Here is a 24,639-nt window from a genome sequence, read left to right as displayed (position 1 = left end):
AATTTACATTAAAGTCTAAAATCATTGCATTAAATGTTAAAATCGTCAATATTAGTATCATACTGGTAACATATACATTTCAATAAAAAATTCTAGGAAAAATTGACATATTTTTTTGCTTGATGTATGAGAGTGTGCCCTTCCAATTTATACATCAGCGTCTAAAATCAATGTAGCAGATGTGGAAATTGTAAAAATGTAAAAATTGGTATTATATTAGTGACTGACGTACCTTTATTATATTCAATATTATAAAATATGACATATCTTTGGAAAATGTATGCCTACGAGCATTTTAATTTCCTTAATGGCTCAATGTTATTGTATAAAATGTAAAACAAATTGTTGATATCAGTATCATACTGGTAACTGAGGCATATATATTTCTATATTTGACAATTTGTTTTTGCAAAATGTATAAGTGCATTCAATCTCAGTTTCCGCTATATAGATGACGTATTATCTTTAAACAATCCTAATTTCGGGGATTTGATACATCGCATCTACCCAAAAGAACTTGAGATAAAAGATACTACAGACACTGTGAAGTCAGCCTCATATCTTGACCTACATTTAGAAATCGATGGTAAAGGAAAACTATTGACCAAACTTTACGACAAACGTGATGACTTTTCATTCAGAATTGTCAACTTTCCTTTCATCTGTGGCAACATCCCTTCGGCACCTGCGTATGGAATGTTCATATCACAACTCATACGTTATGCCAGAGCTTACCGAAACTACGCAGACTTCTGGAACAGGATTATATTGCTACAAGATTAAAGTCATCACTACAGAAGTTTTATGGTCGTCATCATGAACTCATGGATCGTTATGGTGTATCCATCTGCACTATGCAAACTGATTTATTCAACGGGTCATGGTTTTCCTTTCCTCGTTTGTCTACCCCGGACTTGACTTTTTATGAGCAACTCGGTGGGTGTTTCTAGAAAAGCAGAGGACGCTTACCCAACCGGTGCACGTAGTCCATGCTCCCAGTTTTTAGTGGAGTCCGAGTTGCTCATTTGCTTTTGTTACTTCGTATGTATGATTTTAGTTATTTTATGTTCTTTGTTGTGTATGTCTGTTTTCCATGTATGGTCCTTGTCTCTGGATTACATTATTTTGATTACCCTATAAACTTGGTTCTCTTGGTTACTCTTTCAATTTCCATTAGGGTCTAAGATTATTGAAAAATTGACAAGAAATTCAATATAACTCTCATGTTGGTGATTGAGACACATAAGTTGTAGTTAAAATCCTTTAAGTATGACATTTAGTGCGAACCCATATATTTCAATCAAAATTGTTAAAAAATGATATTTTCTCGCAAAATGTATTAGTGCGAGCACATTTAATTTCCAAAATAGTCTTAAATTTATGTACAAATGGTAAAAATTGTAAATACTAGTAACATACTGGTGATTGCAACACAAACTTTTCAGCCAAACTTCATTAATTATGATATTGTTGGAGAAGTGTGAGCACTTTAAATTTCCGTAAGGGTTAAACATTATTGGATAAAATGTATTTCATTTGTAATATGACTATCATGTGTGTGACATATATACTTCTTAAATTCAAAATTCTTTAAGTTTACATTTTTGTTTGCAAAGCGTACGCGTGCGAGCACATATATTCAATATGAGTCTAAAATTATTGTATAAATTATTAATTTTTGTTAATCTTACTATCATTTTGGTGATAGCAACAAATATGGTTCAGTAAAAATTCTTTGAATATACCATTTTCTTACAAAATGTTGCGCAAACACTTTTAATTTTCATTAGGGTCTACAATAATTGTATAAAATGTTGAAAAAAATCAGAACACTGTATCATACTGGTGACTTTGTCATTTATATTTCAGTGTAATTTAAGAAAAAGACATGTTTTTTTTTGCAAAATGTGTGAGTGCGTGCACTTTTTATTTACAAAAGGGACTAAAAATTATTTTTGTTTGTGTTAAATGTAAAATACTGACAAGGTATGTTGCAGGTCAGGACGGTTTCTGACAGTTAAGAACTGTTCTATGACAGCAAACCCTGACAAATTCGAAGAGAGGTGAAAAGTAATCGCAACTGTAAAATCAAGTGTGTTTTTTTATGTTGTATGTGTTTAGGGAATAGTGAAAATGTGTTACGATTATTCTTAATCTTACAATCCCAATTCCGTTTAATAAATTTGGAAGTATCAATCTAATCTGACAAAAAAATGTAGTTTAAATGTGAAACAAAAAATGAACAGACACATAGTTTAAGTTAATGAAGATTTTACAATGCCAAATTTGAATGTCATTCACAATTTTGCAATAATTCAGTACATGCACACATGTCTGAAACGAGTTTTTTATTTACAATTTATTTACCCATAAGATTTAATTTTACTATAGAATCCTATGAAAGAACCTTACACGATACACGAATACCGAAACACGAAGTACGCGCACGATGAGCACACAAATTCCTCGCTGAACATTACGCGATCCAATGAACGCACACGATCCGCACGCGATACAAGCACGCAAAACACGCTTAAATGGAAGGGTACACATATTTTAGGAGGTGAACGATAAGTAAACAGATAAACAAATAATCAATTGTTTTAGGTTTCAACATGATAACAAATAATATCGAAAATATGAAGAAAGAAACTCTTTAATAGTACATACAGATACATGAGTAATTGTAAAATAGACAAAACGAATCTACTTTAACTCAGTCTTTTAGAAACATCATACATAGTGATCCGTTTGCAAACAAAAACCTCTCAAATAAAGAAATGTACCTAATATAAACGTTATATGAGTAATTTTGATCATTTTCAAACAAAAATAAAGTCGATCTTCATTGCACGTTCATAGCAGCGTAATCAACATCGGAGATATTATCAGCACAAACATACAATGTTTGGAAAAAGATGCCAAATTACAGTCCTCTTGAGTTGTTGTTTGTGTCGGTGCCGCTGCAGTGACAATCATAATTGTATACAAAGGTTACAATGTAATTCAAACTTATTTAATTAATGCATTTTATATAATCAGATGATTGTAAGTGTGCAGATGAGATCTCGCAAATGGTCATTTATTATTCATAGGAACTGTTCAGTACAATAAAACAAAGCAAAAAGACATTTTAAAAAAGATATACATATATATATGAAACAGTTTTTTTGTTTGTTACGGCCTGCCATAATTTAGTCCTCTTGAAACTGTAATAAGTGAATGTTTTCAAATCATTAGCTTATGTGCAAGAGGTCAATATCGCTGTTATATTTCTTCTGAAGTACAGCACATTCTCAAAAGTTACTGCTGATGGTTGAATATAGTCTGTTTTTTATTTTTTTTTTGGTTTTTGTTTTTTTAATTGTTTTTATTTTTTTGTTTTTGTTTTTTTTTATATAAGGTAGCTTTGTAATATGGAACTTTACATAGCGATTGTAGAATACTATGTCATGATAAATTAGACAGCTAAAAATTTATAAATCTTTTGTAAATCTTTACAAAATAACATTAGATCAGACGACCAGGAATAAAACAAGTCCCTACTTCGCAATTATTACGCTTTCATAATGATATGAGAAATACAATACATCAAGATAATTACTTGTAGCCTGCCTTCTCCTTCTTCGAGCACTTGTAGTCACCTTCCCATTGCCTGTACCTCCCGTCCCAGTACCACTTTGTCCAGTGTTATCTACTCCACTTCCTCCACCTACTCCTCCATTTTTCACAGTTGTTGGTTTAATAGTTCCAGTGGAACCTTTAGTATTGTTAACATATTGAAAGTCCTCATTTTTAATACCATCGTTTTGTATGCTTCACAAATGATCTCGATATATGTACGAATATTGACAAGAACCGTTCGATATGTCAATCAGAGATACAATTATATAAATAAATAAAGAAGAAAGGTCCCGATTTTTAATAGTTGTAAATGATACAGTGTTGATTGTACGTACATTTCCCTCTTATTTTATTTACTCGCTATGGTGTATATTAAAAGAAATATTTATTATGAAACTGTGAAAATGTTAATCGACAGAATTCAAAATCCAATGTGAATATGCTCTTTTGTTTTTAGTTTATTATTGCAGAGACCCTTACCGTCTAATTATTACGAATTCACTTTGGTTGATAGTAAATTTTAAATTGATGATTACATCATTTTTAGTGGAATTACAGGAATTTGTTTTACGTTTACATAGGAAAGATTACCACGTATGTGATGTATACTATGCGGAATATAGAGTTGTTTGAAGCGAGATGCAGCTATTGCAATCGTTCCGCACTTATAACAGCATTATCAAGACTAATAGTTTTAAAGATGGAATAGATGTTTATTTCACCAATCGTTAAAATTTCTGCAAAAACAAAAACCTCAATGTCTATGGTTGTACATGTAAATACTTACATTTATAGATTCGATATGAACAAAAAACTGTTATGGATACCAACCTTTCGTAGTGCATGTTCCTGACACCAAGCCGATTAATAACAGGAGAAGAAAATATTTCTAAAAAGAAGCAGAAGTATCCCATTATTAACTATTGCTTTCATTGCATTGAAAGAAGACAAATTGTATAATGGTCAAATTTATATTATGAATTTAAAGTAATGAGGGTATAATGAGTATTATTAATTAAATGAAAAGTATATATAAACGTATCAATGTTTAATATATATATTTTTTTAACAAAATGGAGAAACAGACATACACGACACACTTAAACCGGAAAAATGATAATATACGTTGAAATACAATCTACGAAAAAATATGCTAAAAAAAATTGAAATCTACATGTACGTGTTCAAATTTGTATCTACTGAAAGATCCATGAATCTGGGGAGAGAAAAAAAAATCTTCGATCAAATCTAGGCAGTAGTCAAAACTTCTATATAACAAATGGAAATATCAGGGAAAAATCCGCAAAGTTTGAAACCACCGTAATGGTCCTGACTTGGTACTAGCTTTACAAAATAAAAGGTGGGTCAAACCACTTTTTATACCGCACTCAATCTCTCGATTCAATAGTCGTTTTTCATATTTACGGCATGCAAGCCATTTTAGCAAGTTTTCCAAATGGACGTAACCCACCAACTCCAAACAACCTGGTTGGCGGTCTCATTGGGAAAATGGAAAACAGTAAACATTTTTCTTGTAGTTTTTACTATTTTCACTTAGGTAAGTATCGGAACGGTTTGAAATAAGTTATTCAAAAGTATCCAAGTACTTACGGTGGCTCTAATAAATTCAATATATGAATTTGAAGTCTACTACTGTCCATTGCTTAAATTTGCCACTAAACCAGTCTTAGACAAATTTGAAGACAGTTACTCCCCTTTGCTAAAAATCTTAAAAAACGGAGGTAAAATCGGGAATATAAAAAATGGACTATTACACATGTTACAGTTAATTAATTTCCGGTATATTCCAACACAGAAAGTTGACGTAAAAGTGCCACTAGTAGTCAAAATCGGTAAAACCAGTAGCCAAAACAGTGCAGAAGATATGAACAAAAATAAAATTGAAAATAAAAACGTATTATAATAAAAATTATGTAAATGTACAAATTTAAGAAAAAAAAGTCTTGGATTTTGTTGGGAAGATGTAATATTGAGGAGTGAAAAAAGGCAAAACGAGTCTTTAGTAATTATTTTAAAAGAATGCTGTACTCGTTTAACTCCTAATGAAACTTTAAATTAAACTGATATTAGGAATAATAAAAACTCTTAAAGTGTACTCAAGATAAATATAATTTTAAAAAGATTGATTTATATGAAGCTAAACTTATTACTATGACAACCTTTAAATTGAACGATACAATGAGTAAAAAAATATGTTCAAGAAACTGTTCGCAAAAATATTACCGCATAAATTATTATACTTACGTTCATTTTTCAAAGCATTTAAAATTTTGTATGTTAGCACAGCATATTCGTTTAAATACTATATCCACGGTGTTATGGTAACCCGTTCCTTATATTTAGAATCATAAGCGAAATGATTTGCATTTTGACAAAGCAATCATCAAAAAAAAAAAAAAAAAAGAAAAAAAAAAAAAAAAACGTATTATCACATGAGCAGGGTTCGAATAAATTATGATAACATTATATAAGCATTCATCAAATCGTAATAACTAAATACCAAGGACGTAAATATCACTGCTAATCTTCTTGTTTGTTAGTGGATTAGTCCATTTCTTGAAAATTTTAAAATTGATATTGAAATTAATTTGTTTTTAAAAAGTATGAATGTGTCAAACGGTATTTTGTCTATACTGCTTAATGTTATACCAGATGTGTACCTAACAACAATTTATATTAATGTGATATAAATTTACATAGAAAAAAAATAAGAGGTCTGTATTTCTCATTTGGTAATGTTTTACAAAGTAGGTAATACCAGTTCAAAAAGTGCCTCTTGGTCAGGGCTACTCAAAAAATTCTTAACTTTTTAAGCCATATCTGCGACTAAAACAGTCTATTGGGTCTTTTAATATACATGTTTCAGACTATTCAATAATTAAAAAAGCTAAATATAGATTTGTGAATAAAGTTGAAAAAATCAGCATATGCAACATAATATGTAGTAATTGTGTCGTTAACTACACATACCTGATCACCAATTGAATATTCTGATCATTTCATTCATAACCATACAAGATAGGTAATGAGATATTTGCAGCAATCAACTCAATTACAAGGAATAATATATGTTGAATTATATATATTGAGATGCTAAACAGACACATTTATAAATACATGCAATTGTTTTAGCTTGGGTCATTTAAAACTTACTTAGCTCCAGTTTGTTTTAAATATGGTCTTAAAATCACCATATGTCTTCACTTGACTTGATTTTTTCAACTTCACTTCCTGTGGAGTTTAGAGCTGCTACAGTCGTTCTCCATATGTCTCTCTTTCGGGGGTGTTTGTTTTTTTGGTATTTTGATTTTATTTTTGTTTTTTTTTTCAGGCCTTGCTAATATTTTTCAACGCTTTCATTCCTGTGAAATAATAGCCCTTATTTTCTTTATTTTACGGATTCAAATCCAATGCCCCTCCGGTGATACTATATTAGGTTTTCTCAAGATTTAATCTAACCATTGCCAGTCTTTTTATCCAAAGTCACGCTGATGTTTCTTGCCTCGTTCGCTCCCGTAGATGTTCATCTTACTGGCCACCAAGTTAAACATGTTTAGGCATTTGTTGGTAAATACCTGCATTCTGTTTTGTAGTCTTACTACAACATTGAAGTCATCACTACAGAGGTTTTATGGTCGTCATCATGAACTCGTGGATCGTTATGGTGTATCCATCAACACCATGAAAACTGATTTATTCAACGGGTCATAGTTTTCCTTTCCTCGTTTGTCTACCCCGGACTTGACTTTTTATGAGCAACTCGGCGGATGTTTCTAGAAAAGCAGAGGACGCTTACCCTACCGGTGCACCTGGTCCATGCTCCCAGTTTTTGGTGGAGTCCGGGTTGCTCATTTACTTTTGTTACTTTGTATGTATGATTTTAGTTACTTTATGTTCTTTGTTATGTATGTCTGTTTTCCATGTCTGGTCTTTGTCCCTGGATTACATTCTTTTGATTACCTTGGTTTCCTTGATTACTCTTTGATTACCGCTATAACCTTGCTTCCCTTGTTTACTCTCTGATAACCGCTATAACCTTGGTTCCCTTGATTACTCTTTGATTACTGCTATAACCTTGGTTCCCTTGATTACTCTTTGATTACCGCCATAACCTTGTTTCCCTTGATTACTCTTTGATTACCGCTATAACCTTAGTTCCCTTGATTGCTCTTCACATCCGAATAAAAACTTACTTAACATTAGTTAATGACACATGCCATACACCACTAGATAAGAAATTTTATTTCATTCATAAAACATTAAAAACAAAATACAATAAGTTTTATCCGCCTAAAAAGAATATTTTATTGTTTCCCGCCAAAAGGAAAACTAATTTTTGAACCACATTCACAGTAATCTGAAATATGTTGCAATAAAATGACATTTTTTTTAAAGAATTTAGACTCAACCTAGTGTGTCGCAGCCCCCAAATGATATTTATATTGAAAAAATATAAATTTTAGTCAATAACTTTAGAGCCTCGTGGAAATTAAAAGTGTGTGCACTCATACATTTTGAAACAATATGACATTTTTTAAAGAATTTTGACTCAAACTAATGTGTTGCAGCCACCACATGATATTTACATTGAACAAAAAATAGCATTTTAGTCAATAACCTTAGAGCCTCATGGAAATTAAAAGTGTGCGCTCATACATTTTGCAAGAATATTACAATTTTAAAGAATTTAGACTCAAATTAATGTGTCACAGCCACTATATGATAATTAGATTGAAACAAATTAGCAGTTTAGTCAATAATTTTATACCCTCAAGAAAATTGAAAGTGTGCGCATTCATACATTTAGCAAGAATATGACATTCTTAAAGAATTTTGACTTAAAATAATATATCGCAGCTCTGTATGATAGTTATATTGAGAAAAAATAACATTTCAGTCATTAATTTTAGACCCTCATGAGAATAAAATGTGCTCACACTCATACATTTTGCAAGAATATGACATTTTTTAAAGACTTTTGACTAACATTAATGTGTGACAGCCACTATATAATAGTTATATTGAAAATTTTAGCATTCTAGTCATTAATTTTAGAGCCTCATGGAAATAAAAAGTCCTCGCACTCATACATTGTGCAAGAATATGACATTTTTAAAGAATTTTGACAGAAATATATGTGTCACAGTCACCCACATAATAGTTGTATTAAAAAAAAAATAAGCATTTTAGTCAATAGTTTTAGACCCTTATGAAAAATAAAACTGCTTGCACTCATTCATTTTGCACAATTTTTTTACTGAAATAAAGGTGTCTCAGTCACTAATATGAAACTAACATTTTTAATTTCTACATTTTCTACATTTAAGATCATGTAGGTAAATTGGAAGTGATCACTCTCATATTCGTTGCTAAAAGTGGCATTTTCAAGACTTTTGACCGAAATATTTAGGTATAAGTCACCCATTTAATTAAGGTTTTTTTTTCTAATCGGATTAGCTAATTTACATTAGTCGCATAGTTTCATTTATTAATCGCGGACTTCCTGTTCTAAATTATATCACGCAGAATAGCAAGATTTAGTGTCAGGAACTGTCCAGGGGTATGACAGTTTAGAACAGCTTTTTGTATTTTCTATGTCACGACCCAGGACAGTTTCTGTCAGGATCTTCCAGGGAATAGGGCAAAATGTGTCCTGACCAGGGACAGCCTCTGTCAAAGCCTGTCAGGATCTGTCAGGATTTTTGTCCTATCTGCTGTCGTAGAACAGAAATCCTGACAGATTCTGGTAGAATTTAAGAGAGGTTAGAAGTGATCGCAACTGTAAACTGTTGTTTTGACGTCCCTGAATTTGGCCTCCGGTAAAGCCTTTTGTGTAACTCAAGTGAGCTAAAATCGCTTCGGGTATGTATTTGGTATTTTCAGCATTAGGGTATTCATTCGTTTAAAGATGTTTTGAGTTAAAATTTGACCTACTGCAGTTTTGATTCATATCATGATGTCGATATGCGAACAGTTGATGGTACAAAGTTCCGTTGACATGACCTGTCATTAGATCGTTAATTTTCCATTTTTGTAAGTTTACGATTGACATTTTAATCATTATATTGATGTCATATGAAAAACCTTAAAGGTTTGTCTGCATTTTGTTTTTAATTCAGAAAAGAACATACTCATAGTACTTCATTTATGCAATGGTTATTAAAAGTAATTGCAATATTATACAAATTAAGTACATGTGCACTCTATTTTGATATATGGTTACATGTAAGTGTCAGTCTCTCTGTAAGGATAATTCAGTACGTGTGAAATAACCAACCATTCATATGTAGAAAGGGTAATTTGATAATTTTTATCGCAAGAATCAAGAAAGAAGGACCAGAGTTTTTATTTCATTTTGTTTAAATGAGTAGGAATTTCAATAATGCTCTAAAAAATCTCTATTTTCAAACGTCCTATTGAAATGTACCAAATATATTCAGTGATGCAGAATCAAATAGAAAAAATTTCTTTGAATGAAATTATATTGTCAGATCGGCGGGTTTTTTTACTTGCATGTTTCAGAAATTTCCCATTTTTTATGACTTTCACGAAGACTTTTTCTTCAGTCAGCTGGATGAATGATTTTTTTTAAATAGTGTTTTGAATTTCAACCATTTCATTAATTTGATATAAAAGGAACGAAGGGGTTTTCCTAATGATTGATCTCGTATTCAAGTTATTGCCTAAACGGCTTCATGTAATAAAAAATAGGTCTATAATTCGACGGTTAAGCGGTATCTCTATTTTTTTAAGATCGGAATTACGTTTGCAGTCTTCCGTTTTAGACTATGTAGAGATTTGTTTAATATCTTTTGCAAAAGGAATTTTTTTTCAAGGCTGACCTTGATCATCTTATGTATTACAATGAATATCAGAACTGGATACTGAGTTTAGAATTCTGATAAGATAATATCTACAATTTCAATACTTTCTTTATTTAAGGTAAATATTTGATGTTTGCTCAAAGTTATGTAAATGATGATTTTCTTCTCCGAGGTTACATTTTTGTAACGACGGGAAATTGTAAGAACTTTTGCTTTAGATTTTAAGAACATTTTTATAATTTCTCATTTAAGTTTTGAATAAGATGTACTCTTAGCCATAAAGTTATCTTTATTTTCTTCAATTTGTTCTTTTCCCTATTTTTTTTCAAGTTATATTTATTAGCCTTTTTTCTTTGGTTTTTTTTTCAATATCACCGTGTCGCTTACTTTAAAAAAAACGAATTTTATCACGAACACATACAGCCAAGTTGCTTTTTATTTTCACTATTGAACCAGGAATTCAATTCTAGTTGCCTTGTATATTCACTAATTAGATGGAAATTATCACAGAATGCATTCTTTAATTATTGAAAGGCATTCTACATAGTTCATTGATCTCTAGGTCATTTGACAATAAAAGTTAATCCACAGAGTCCATAAGTTCATTAAACTTGTCTTTATCTTATTTTTTTCTATTAAAAGTTAAATATTATTGGTGCGTCCTGATCATTCACAGATCTAGGATCCGGCAAAACACCGCAGTAATTACAAAGGCGTTCAAAACCATCCGATTTTATGATGGGATCTATTCGGGTTCGCTTCGGTTAATCATTTGCAGAATAAAACGGCTGATAATGTCAACTAACTTATTGTTTGAGTTACTATAATTTATTTAATTTTTTTTTCAACAGGAGGGAGTTCCTTATGCCTATCTCGTCGAGACGAGATAAGCATGAGAAACTCCCGTGAGTTGAAAACAAAAATTAATAATCTGTTTATTGCTGTTTTACTGAATTGTAAGGTATTAGTTTTCTTTCATTTTCAGTCTTCCTGACCTAAATATGTAAGTTTTATAAGTGCTGCAAATTTCCTTTCGGGACTATTTTTCGGCGACGTGCTTCATGATTTCACGCATGTTATGCAGCTATGATACGTATCATTTGAAGAAAAAAATCGGTTAACTATGACCGTCGCGTTTAAAACTTGTGGAATAATTTTGAGATTTTTTCATTTTATTCGGGTAACTTACTGTATTTAATCATTTGCCTTTGTAGACTAGAAAATGTTGCCATTATTTCATATGGAGTAAACAAACAGACGGTTATATAGCAATATGAAAGGGATTTTAAACAAAATAGCGATAAAAATTAATTTGAGTTGATATCATCCGTAATTGTGATATTACTAGCATTCATTTGAAGAGCAGTCTTGATCGTATGAGAAAGGGGTAAACAATTACCGTTATCACGTGCTTCAACCCAAAATGTTTCATCAATCATTATATCATGGATATGATGAATAGGCCAATCAATCAATCAATCAAACCCCACCGGGATGAAAAATGTCAGTTCAAGGCCACCCATGGGTCTTCAATAAATGACGAGAAAGCCCTCACACCACGGGGCAGTCTACAGCTAGCCCCAAAACAAATTATACACAGGCACAGCAAAATATTTCATTAACATCAAAGTAATCTGAAAGCGAAAACGAAACAAGACATACAGAGGCCACAAATTCCTGACTTGGGACAGGCGCAAACATGTGGCGGGGTTTAAGTACCTTTGCGTGAACACAAACCTTCCCTTTCAAATCTGGCCACTGTGAACAAATATTACACATTTAAACATACCTAAAATCAGAAATAAAGAAACTGATTTTTAGTTACACAAATGTACAAACTAAGGTCTACTAGCGGTTCACTGACAAACCAGCTTCAGACCAGTTTAAACCTACTTAAGGTTATGCCCTCACCCTATGTAATGGGGGTTTGAGAGTCATGGTACATCATATATCATGCAATCAGGACACAACCTTTGTCATGCCAAAAACTGTTTTAAAATAATATAGTGTGTTAGTTTCTGTGTAAAGACTCTATGTCAAGTTTGTTTCCGATAAACTTGTGCAGTGTCAGCAGTGTAAATTAGTATACATGTTCCAACTTATTAGTTATTTCGTATTACCAGTGGGAAAGTATCAAGAGTTAAAGCATAAATATCAACAATGATGGCAAGCTACGTTTCGGTGATCGTTTCATTACAAAATTGTACAGAAATTGTCGTCTTCTTCCTGGAGATTTGTTCGACTTGCTGATTAGGGATTAATATTTGGGAGTAGATTGACAAAACGATAGACGATTAGAAGAATACATTGAATATTGGTTAGTATTATGTATTTATGAGTATCTTGTTTCCGATAGAAGAACTGCACATAAAGGGTAATATTTTGGACTTAAACTGTTTCAGCATGTCGCATTATATGTTTTGCTATTTCATTAATAACCAGCCCATATAAAATGCAGACCCTGCCAATTATAGAGGGGATTCATGATACCATTTAAAAATACAAAGGATGCCTTTTCAATTTACAAATAGAATATTTTTTGCTGCAAAGCGCCAATCTCATACACAATTGTTATAATTTATTTCTTAAAAGTGCAACAACGAAATGACAAATTAAGAGTAGTTTTGAGGTTTGCAACTGTTTCTGAATTAAGAATTTTAGACTTTTCCCGATTTATAGAAAGACTGCTACTTTTAAAGAAGTAATCAAGGGAACCAAGATTCTAGCGGAAATCAAAGAAAAATGTAATTCAGGGACAAAGACCAGACATGGAAAACAGACAAACACGACAAAGAACATAAAGTAACTAACAAAAAATACATACGGAGTATCAGAAGTGAATGAGCAAATCGGACTCCGGTTTACCGGTAGGGTAAGCGTCATCTGCTTTTCTAGAAGCATCCGTCGAGTTGCTCATGAAATGAAAAATATGACACGTTCAAAAAATCAGTATTGAAATGAATACCATTACTTGCATGTTACCTGTTATGGACATTTGTGAAACTTCCTCGATTTCCTTGCTATATTTTTATGGTATTAATTATTAACCCTAATTACTCATCTTTTCTAAAAATATCGAAACGAGAAAAATTTTGAAAACTACGTCCGTACTAGACATTAAGTAGAAAATGCCAGCATTGTATGTATACTTGGCATTAAAATATCATTTAACACATCGATTGAAATATCTGAATGACAATCAACATGCATTGAGTAAATGTTAAACGCGTTTCAAACAGAACAACGAATGCATTTAGTTGTTTCACATTTTCAATAAAACACTTTGTAAGAAACAGGCAGACGTATCATTTGAATGATAATAAACGGATTCCATTGAAGTATTAGAAAAGGTGGTGAAGAATTACGTTACACATTCGTAGCTTTGACAAAAACCTCATTATATAAGGTACCAGTATCGCATTGCAGATCCCTGAGCGGATGTGCGTCAAAACATGGAGGCTATAGAAATATAGTGCATTTTTTTGCCTCTCTACAAACTAACGTTTTGTCAAAAGATTTGAACAATGACTTTTTTAATAGAACAAACATCACACTATAAGATGCCAAACTGTTTTAAAACAAAATCTAACATAATAACATAAAAATGTTCCACTGAAAAAGTTGGTTTGATGAGTGCAAAACGGAAGTGAAAGTACAGAAGATGGCTAATTATAGTTCAAGACTACTTTCGTGAACTCACCCCACTTTCTTTGCAGGAAATTATTTTTTCACATGTCCTTAGAAATGCTACATAAGTGATAGTTTTATTGAATCAATTTACATATCTTTTTTTTTTAAATCCGAAAAATATGCACTTCACTATAGAAGTCTATGCATGGGAAAATTAATACGATACTGAGCCGTGTACTGTGTATATGAGATACGGAAAGAAATGCATACGTTAACTGAGATATTTTTGCAGGAAGTTACATGTAAGTTAGGGCTGAAAATCAAACATCGAGATAAGATTATATTTATAAACATTTGTACATGCACTAAATAGATGACAAAGAAATGGGCGACACCTATCATGAAGATATAGAAGGGCTAGAGTACTTTTACGATGTTAAACTCAGTACTGAAGCTTAGATATATCTTACGATTTTCAGGTTTATATGAACGATCTATTTGTGATATTTGTCATGTTATAAGGTCAATACAGTAACTGTAATTTTCTTTTTTTCTCATCCTATGCAAGATTATTATTTACCTTTTGTTTTGTGTTTCTGTAGTATATTAAAATAGGAGGATTTGGTATGAGTGCTGATGAGACAGTCATCTACCAAAAGCCTAGCAACGAACAGTTAAACTTCTACTTTTCACCACACGGTCTTCAATGATGGGCAAAATCCATATCAAAATGTAAGTTGTGAAAGACTATAACATAAATGAAGTGAAACCATTCATAAAGACGAAAATTGACCTTATCTATAGAAACAAACGTTAAACGAATAACAATGAACATAAAAAACAAGGACGACAACAGGACTAAATGTTGGGTCAGGCACATAAAGTATGTTGCTGAGTTATACATGCACATGATTGTCATGTATCAATGTCATTCTGTATTGCTGTTTTTTTTTACATTACAGGTTTAAAGTGTTTTTTTTCATTATTACTTTTTCCTTCTGTGTATTTTTGTTTGTTTGTTTCATATATGATTTATTTAATTAAATGATTTAATTAAAATGCTTCTTTCCTTTGTTTTTTTTTATTCAATTTGCTATGCATTGTGTCTTAGTTCACAAGTATTTACATACATAATAATTATAAATGGGTATTGCACCCACACACATTCAGTACCAAAAATACCTGACATAGATTATTTCTTCATAATTTCAAGTTTATGTACAATAGAAATTAGTCGAGGGGTACCGATCTATATCATAAATACTAAATAGTTAGGCCAAAAAATATATACTTGTTTCCTGCTATCACCAAGGAAAAAAAAAGGTTGGTAGGTAGGAAAATTATTTTATTTTTCGAAAACATATTACCATTATTTAATGTTGAAACAATCTACAATTTAACAGTACTTGAGCCAAAATATTCATAAAATGTTTACAGTAAACTAAAAAAAAACTATGGTAGGTAGGGTAGCAGGAAACACATATTTATTTGGCCTTACACTTCAAAATTTCCCTATTCTTATTGCCGGGTATACTTCAAAAATCAATATTAAGATTTAACAAAAATACGAAAGTAAACAATCACATGCATTCAGATTAGATACACCCAGGATACCTTGCGATTTACGGACAGCATAAAATATGTGCATCGGATTTGAGATAAATTTTGTACTTCAACCCACCACTGCTGATAACAGGTATATTTATCACAATGATTGGTACAACGATACCAGTTGGGGTAAGGTTTAAAACCTCTATTGTATATAAATATGAACTGATAATTAATACTTTTTACATATATATGGTGAGAAAAGGTACATTTTGATTTATAAAACATTCAAATATCGCTTCTGTTTACTCTAAGCGATTAAGTCTGGAAGTCTACCTGTTTTTTTTTTCAAATTGTTTTTATTTATAGTTTTTGTGTGATATTACTTATATAAACATATTTTATCATAAAGCAAATTGGCAATTAACACTTTGACTGTATAACAATTGACTCTCAATGTCCAACTTAAATTTTCATTTTCGTTAAAGCAAGGCCTGGTGCGAATCCTGCATATGTTATTATTTTTATCAATTTTGAGTCATGCACTACTATATATATATATTTTTTTCAATTTGACCCTTTTGCTTGCGACACGTACATGCAAGTGTCTTTCCGCAGTTGCACCCATGGGAATCCGTAGGTGTTTTTTTGTTTTAATTTTAGTTGGTTTTTTTTTGTTTTGTTTTTGTTATTATTATTATTAATATTTTTTTTTTTTTTTTTTTTTTTGGGGGGGGGGGGGTGATTATGAGTATTAAGAAAGTTTACCGATAGTAAGCACATGAAAGACACGCTAAATTTGGCGAATGAGTAATTAGAATATTTTGTTTTTGCTTTTGTTTATCGTTATAGGGCATTAAAGAATAGGAGAAATAAGCCAAAATTAGAGAGTGTCTGAGATATTGTAGAGATCCTAGACCCGGGGTCATGTAATTTCTGTAGTCTAAACCCCATACAATTTCTAACTATAAACCAATAAGGTCACTCGTAATTGAATATTTGAGAAAAAACCAGATCATTCAAACTGAACATAATCATGGTAAACAAAATAACCCCTGACCTTTAAAAACATTAACAGGAAAAAAATCGGTGTAGAACTTTCGAATTTTAACTATGACTCTTTGCAAATAAATAATGCCCTACCCTATTACATTTATGCATGTACCATGGTATACATGTATCTTTTGAAAGGAACCGGGACTTGTTTCTCGATTAACTCTTTATTGGCCTTCCTTTAAGAATATGTAAACTTAACTAAAAGAAGAGGAAATCGTAAATCGTTGACTTTTACCCCGTTGTCTCATAAAAAGAAAGAAAGTTATATGTTTTCGTTTTTGCGAAATGCGATAATATTAATGTTTATGTGACAGACTAAGCACAACAAACTGGTAATACATGTACCTGTAATAGCCAGTGATTGTTGTCTTATCAATATGATATGTGGCTGATAATATGAACCATTCCTATATAGATAAACAAACTAGAGGGTTTAGTGTATTTACCGTCAATACTATGGACCCTACCATTTTGTATCGATATGTTTTGGACTCTTTTTTAACCGTTCGGTAGGTTTTCATCACATTCTTAAGTTATCAATTCTGTTTGTCTTTACTTGAAGTGGTAAAGTTAACACAATATTGAATGCTCTGTGCTTTAACTTTATATACTATCATGTATACATGTTTTAAGTAGTTCTCCAGATAAGAATCATGCAAATTTTGTAATATGTGAACACTTCTAAAAAGGGTACACATTTTTATTTTTGTTATGTAATTGCTTTGCAGGAGTATATGTTCAAATGTATAATTATTCATTCCAGTCTATCTGCTCATAGAAGATAATTCACATTGAAAATCGATTTGTTTTTGCTGTATTTTAGTGTCATTTATAAATTACATAGTTACTTTTCTTTATTTTGAATTCTTCAGTACATTCTGTATAATTTATATATCTTATGAACATGAGTTTTATGAAAAGCTACATGTTAATTTCTGTTTAGTGTAACGTTTAAAACAAATTATCAAAAAATAAAATTTGTAGTCTTTCCAACCATGAATCACATTTTGCATGATTCTTAGCTCGAGTACTACTTAAATACATATATCAAAAATACATGTATGTAATAATGAATTCAGTTTATTAAAACACATTGTTCTGGAAATTAAGAATAAACATATTTTTTTTAGATTTTCGTGTTATAAAGAATGATATTCTTGCCAGCTTAAGATTAATAAATTGTGCATAATTAATGCAGACAAATTTGAATGGTATACTGTAAGATTAATGCCATCATTTAATACTGACTAGCTTGCTAAACATTGGTCAATGTTAGCTTTTGACAGAGACACGTTTATATAAGTACAAGGGCTAAAACGATTAAAAATATAAGGAACGCTAAAATCCTTAATAAAGAAAAAATCAAAAATTCTTTGGACGGGTGTATTGCATCAAATCTACAATTGATATGTACTTTAGATATAAAAGAGGAATTACGGAAAGATCTTTATGTGTATTGGATATTTATTGATTACACGAAGATCAAATGGAAATGACGATTTATTGTCTAGGCTGTGAAATCAATGACTAAGGAAAATTTTATCTTCAGTTATACAATGTATGTACGGTAAAGTTCAATGTTAAAGATCGGAAAAGGCCGAATTTGTTCTCAAGTAATTATTTGTCTTATTTTTGTGAGCAAACAATTTATAAAAACGGGGAGGCGGGTTTGAATTAAAAGATGACTCTGGCTACTGATGTATTTTTTTTCTCGTTTTCGAAAAGATGATAAATTATTTCTTTTTCAACGAAATATCCAATCGCAACCCCACCCCAACCCCCTCCCCCGCCCAGCCAAGAAAAAAAATGGTATGTTTCTTAACTGCTTAACAAGTTTTCTTTTTGTTGTTTCCTTTCTGTACCGAGATCTGCTTGAAACGACCGTAAACTGAAATTCGATAGAAATTCATGGCTTTATGAAAACAAGCTAAGTCCTGCCCTTTGAAACTAGTATTTACAAAGTGTAAATCGAATTACTCTTTTGAACTGTGTTAAGACACAGATTGAAATCGTGAGTCTTTTTTTTTGTTTGTTTTATTTTCTCAGATAATACCATAGGGTCTGGGCGGTGTAGTTTTTTAATATTTCAAATTCACATAGTAATTTTAACGTTCATATGCGCAACGTTTCATTACGATCTACCAACAGTGATTCCATAAATACAAGAGGCCATTCAAAACCAGGAAAAATTAAATCGAAATAACAATCATAGCAGTTAAATGAATAAGTAACCCAACATTTCTTGGTCGTCGGCTGAATAAAGTATAATGCAATAGCATTGTCAACATCCTTTCAAATTATTTTGTAATATATTGCAGGCTTGTTTGCGTTTTTCAAGATTGTTGATGACAAAACCAAATTAAGTTAGAGATGCGGGAAGGCAATGGATACTCGCCAGATAAAGTTTCTTCTTCTTTTCGGACTAGCTGTCTATGTGCTAGGACTCATATCCTTCCTTGCCGGATCCGGAAATGACGTAGAATCCGAGCCACTTGATGTAGAACGCATAGACAGATTATTGTCGCGAAGGTTTAATCAATCACAATACGACAAAATGGACATCCGTGATAAAATAATGCCGATAACAAAATCAAGGGGCAGTGAAAATGATACAAGACAATTTCATCCTAAACATGGAAAAAAATCTCGGCGCCGTATCAGCTCCAAAGAGAGACGGTTCCATTTTAAACAGACTAATGGAATATTGCATCAAAGTGAGATAACTCAACCTAAAATCAAATCAAGATATAACAACGCTCTTTTAAATGATCCTGATTTTGCTTTGATGAATAATATGACGTTTAAAGAAAAAGCAGATTATATATTGCATATGCTAAAGTCGTCAAATAAGAGTGCAAAGCATAATCAAAAAGTCAGGTTAAAGCAGAGTAAACACCTAAGTGACAAGGAGTATTTCCGGGAAAATGTGCAATTTTCTAATATAAAGACTGATTCTACTTTGACAACTACGAATTCCGCATTTATGCAAATAGCCGAAGATATATTTTTGTTTTCATCTTTTTATGATGACAGACAAACTATCCCTTATATACGCAACGTTATAATTGCTAGATCTTCAAAACACATTTTTGTCGAGTTGTGGTGTCATTTTAACGACCGGAATTCGAAAAAGTTGATAGGATCGGAAGTTGAATTTTACGAAACTTGTGAAAATCACTTGAAAGTGTATGCTGCGTATATTGGATCGTGTAATGTTCCTGCTGATACACATTTTGAAAAAATATATATTACCACAAATAAGAACGAAAACAACAAAAGAAGACTGGTTCCTGTAACGGTGATACGAGAAACGAGAAAATCTTTCAAAAACGATCTTGCAGTATGCGTGCCCCCATTATTTGGAACCGTCAATCCTTTGCGTCTTTTAGAATTTATTGAATTTTCAATCATTCTGGGATATAAGCATTTTACCTTTTATTCACACAAAGCGTCATCTGATATTCTTAGAATTTTGAATCATTATAAAAAATACGGACTTGTTACTTTAATTGATTGGCCACTTCCGGTGGAAAATGCAGCCATTTGGTACCACGGTCAATCAGCCTCAGTATGGGATTGTTTATACCGGAACATGTATGTGTTCAAGCATGTAGCTTTTGTCGATATTGATGAACTGATATTTCCTCGAAATTACGAAACCTTAACCGACTTTATAAAACACCAAACAAGGGAGTACTACACACTTAAGAGCGAAACCGAAGGTGATTTGTGCGCATTCCGATTCGAAAGTGCTTACTTCGATCCACTTCAACATATCATGATCTCAAATATATTTGACCTAGCAGATAATGTGGAAAACTACCTTGTGACGTTGGATTCTATTTATAGAAAAGAAGATTTTAGCAAAGTCCGTACAAAAATGATTATTGAGCCATTAAAGATATTTGAAATCGGCATCCACCACGTTAGCAAACCAATGAGGGAAAACTTTTATGTTCAGAATATCAAACCGAATGTTGCGTATATTCACCATTATCGCACGTGCGAAAACAATTATGGTGTCCGCTGTGTTGGAAAGGTAGCAGACAATCAAGCGCGTCAATACCGCCACAGATTATTAACCCGGTTAAAATGGAGATTTTATCATCTTTTTAAAGAAATACTATTAAATTAGTATATTTGTTTCTTCTTTAGTAGAACGGAAAAATGGATTTTATTACTGAAACAAAAAAACCAAAACAAAAACAAAAACAAATAAAATAAAACAAAACAAAACAAAACAAAACAAAAAGATAAAAAGAAAACAGTTAGGGAACGTACATGTATTATTATAATAATAATAACGTATTCCGGCTAGAACATGTTTTGGTCTTGTTCTTCAAATAGAAATTAGGTAAAGCAGAGATAAGCATAATAATAAAAAAAAATAAAAAAAATGCCGCCTTCACACTAGCCGAAACTCTTGAAAGCAGATTACAATGTACAAATTCCTGTACTTTATATAACCATAGAAATATCAAAAACGGGAAGCCAAATCCAGCACCGATTATTTCAACCAGAGTAACATCTATGCAATTAAGCCATTTCTTAGAACAAGGAACAATACATGTATATTCATAATTTGAAAAAAGAATATTAACTACAAAAATACATATTAAAACTTAGTCTAAGGAATTAATGAGCAATTCGTAAGTTATCTGTCAAAGTGTAATGTCAACATATCCTGTGCAGACGTTTTTGCAGTGTTTTGTCGTTGAGACCGTGTATTTCCTTCTGTTGAAGTAATAGATATAAAATTGTGTTTGCCCCTCATGCTCCGATCGGGACGGAGAGGTACATGTAAACTTACAAATGCATATACACTAAACTCACATCCAAATCGTATAGGATGCCAATGATACACAGAGCATTACATCCTTGAAAAAAATATGATACAGCCGATGTTTAAACTATACTATCATACCAGATGTCGATACTCCCTGGAACTAAACTTTACCTGTCTATTTTTATGTCGATCCAGTTTACTTTAAAACGTTCCTAAGGAGGCACATGTTTTTCTGTGCTTGCTTTCAAAAATATTAAGGTGTTTAAAAAAACTTCTTTTACAGTGAGTTTTTAAGGAATATACACTAAAATGGAAACGTATGAAAAACATGTATGCTGATGGAAAACGCTCATAATTTTTTTTATTTAATAAAAGATATTCAATTTTGAATTAGATGTTGAATTGGAGTTAGGTGCAGTGCTGAAATTCAACACAGAATTTTTATTTCGTTCAGATTAAAGCCTTTTATAATATTATATTGTTGAGATGTATGGGGCATTTAAGGAAAAACATGGTTGTGTACCAATAGCCTGTTTGTTAATCTAAATCCTTCTCAACATGAATTCCGGGAACATACAGTTTACACAAAAATAGTCTTACACAAGTTTTAGTGCACTTGTGTTATGTTGCTGTGTAAAAAAGTGCACATCAAATCTGCATAAGTGAGCATGTGTTTGGCAGGGAATTTTATTTTCTTTATATCTATATAAAATGGTAACTGTAACTTTCTGAATTGAATATTTTTTTTGGGAGTTCTGCATGAAAACCCCCTCTTTGTGAAATATAGGGGAATTTCCATTCTATTTTTAGCTCATTGTCTTCTAGGAGCCGTTGTCGCACTGCAAGGTCGTAAACCCCACATAATATGTTCAGGGCTTTTCGTGTAAACATGTAGCTTTTAGGTGATTTATAGACTTCTGCAGGTTAAACTTAAGGTAGAAGCTACATAATTCATTGAACTTAGCATTGGACCCTATGGGAATTGACATTAGTGGTTTGTAACCTATATATTTATTCCATGTTTTGTCCTATTGTGATCCTATAATTAACCATACTCTGTTCCAAAATTAAGCAAAACTTTAACGTACTTAATATGAAATAAACGAAGAAAACACAGAGCAATTATTTCGTTGTACCTACGTATAATGTTGTTTTTGGTCCGGCTGCAGCCTGCCTGCCATGTGGTATGAGAATTTCCTCGTCGTTCATTGAAGACCAAAAGGTGGACTTGGGCTGGCATTTTCTTTCCTGCGGGGTTGTTGTCTCTATGACATATACATGTACAACATATCTATTCTCGTGCCCCGTGCAGGTCCGGGTGTTAAAAGAATAGGCCTGCACAGCGCTAAGCTTGTCGTATAAGGCGACTAAATAGTGCTCAGAAACTTAGCCGGGGGCTAGGCGCTCTGCCCACACAGCAACTGGGATGTGTGCCCCAGGTGGTGGAATGGGGTACCCCTGGCGTGTTACATGCTGGGCTTGTCAGGCTATAATACGGAAGCCTGACAGCAAACCATAGTGGTGCACCGTGTTGGGAAAGATGCCACGTTCCTCGCACGTCAAAGAACCCTGCTGTGGTATTCGATAGGAATAGGAACCTTTGCGCTCCGCCACAGGAGTGTAAATTGCCCTACCTTACCCACCCACCCTTTTTCAAGTGGCAATCAAAATTTGTCGACCCTATTATCCTTGTGACCCATCCTTTTTTTTCATTTCATGTTCATTTTATCATCCATTTCATGTTCATTGTCTGAATATAGCTGAAATATTGCTGCTCGGACGTTAAACCCCAACAAACAAAACAAACAAATCTATTCTCATTATACAATGTAAGTTTAGATGCACTTAACCATGTAAATTTGAGAGAACATTGAAAATATTAAAGACTTCATTAGCTTGGATGCTACATTATAAATTGTTCGTTTTTCATTATGCTGATTTTTTAGTTAAATTACATTAACTGCACATATCATTGAAATAAGTTTATTTTCGTATAATTAGTGTGCAAAGTTTATGCAATATAATTCTTGTTATATATGCACATGTTACTGTTAGATATAAACTACCAACGAAAGAAAATAGTTTTATAATGGCAAAAATGCATTTATGACGTTTTCTTTAATTAAAAATACAAAATTGTAAATAGAAACAAGTCAAAATTGGTAACAATGTTATCTACATTTCTATACAGTTAGAGTTTGGCACTTTAAACCGATTAAGAATGAAAATCATAAATTTTCAAAGCCCGTTATTCGGAAGATAATTAATTATTCTCCATTGAAATGAAAAATGAGATGACATTTTTGATTAAGTTACACTATTATGCCACCAAGTATTCATAACAAATTACATATTATGTAAGAAATTTATTAATTGTGGTTTAATGTCTTAATGCAGATATTTAATGCATTTCATGACAAGATCGTTATTCTGGCTCCGAGCTACATGTAATCTGTCACCACGTACTTTATTCCATAAATACCGCATGCTTGACACAGAAATTTTGACCAATAATTTTAAAGTTATGATGAGAAGTTTTGTGATCATCAGTTGTTTCATAGTTGATCGAGTCGACCCAAAAATTTAAATCCTGCTTCACTTTAAATTTGAAATAATGAAAGACAAAAAGGAATATTGTAACACACTATACATGCACTAGTTTATAAGTGCTATTCTCTGTAAGACTCAGGCAGTGGGTGAAGTATGGTGGAAAACTCACAAGTCTTTTCATGTTCGAAATGCATTGTCATTTCATCATCAAAGGGAGTTGACTCACATTTCTCCTATCATTCTATTATATCTATGAACTCGCTTTTCGGCACCCGCTAGATCTGACACTTATAAGACGAACGATCAATTTGTCTTCAATAGGCCAAAAATCTGTGTGCCAAATTGTCAAATTCTTGTGTATTGTCTAGGCTTGATTCATTTTTTTTTTAATTTGCCAGTTTGATACTGATTTCAGCATTTAAATCCCAAAACAATTTGACATGTATAATTTATAATTATAATAAAACATTTGTTTTAAATAAGACAAAGTAAAATTGTTAGAATTTATTTTGAAGCCGCCTTATATTTTCTGGATCAGTTACAAAAAATGTCAAAAACCGTCGTAGCTTGTAGCTTGTATTTGAAGAAGCTGTTTAAAAA

At 32.0% G+C, this 24,639-nt stretch overlaps 1 protein-coding gene and 1 long non-coding RNA gene across 3 annotated transcripts; one reads left to right on the top strand and one right to left on the bottom strand.

Annotated features, from left to right (window-relative positions):
* Positions 1–2,719: 2,719 nt before the first annotated feature.
* Positions 2,720–15,596, bottom strand: LOC148603082 (uncharacterized). The gene is made up of 4 exons (XR_015916584.1): positions 14,170–15,596; positions 4,456–4,513; positions 3,605–3,760; positions 2,720–2,963 (listed from the first exon to the last, which is right to left on the bottom strand). It is a non-coding gene; the product is annotated as an uncharacterized LOC148603082 (long non-coding RNA).
* Positions 15,597–15,700: 104 nt separating this feature from the next.
* LOC148603081 (beta-1,4-galactosyltransferase galt-1-like) lies at positions 15,701–20,848 on the top strand. Of its 2 annotated transcripts, none has more exons than XM_088552680.1 (2): positions 15,701–15,836; positions 19,022–20,848. In XM_088552680.1, exon 2 carries the CDS (start codon positions 19,087–19,089, stop codon positions 20,836–20,838), a length of 1,752 nt encoding a protein of 583 aa, XP_088408806.1. In that variant the 5' UTR covers positions 15,701–15,836; positions 19,022–19,086; the 3' UTR covers positions 20,839–20,848. The 2 variants fall into 2 exon arrangements, with proteins under 2 accessions (XP_088408806.1, XP_088408808.1); XM_088552682.1 differs by lacking the exon at positions 15,701–15,836 and adding an exon at positions 17,102–17,212.
* Positions 20,849–24,639: the final 3,791 nt, after the last annotated feature.

The sequence above is a fragment of the Perna viridis genome, chromosome 11, assembly GCF_037379345.1.
Source record: "Perna viridis isolate PV_CMFRI_1.1 ecotype Kerala chromosome 11, ASM3737934v1, whole genome shotgun sequence".
NCBI lineage: Eukaryota > Metazoa > Mollusca > Bivalvia > Mytilida > Mytilidae > Perna > Perna viridis.
This window is presented reverse-complemented; position numbering and strand designations above follow the sequence as displayed.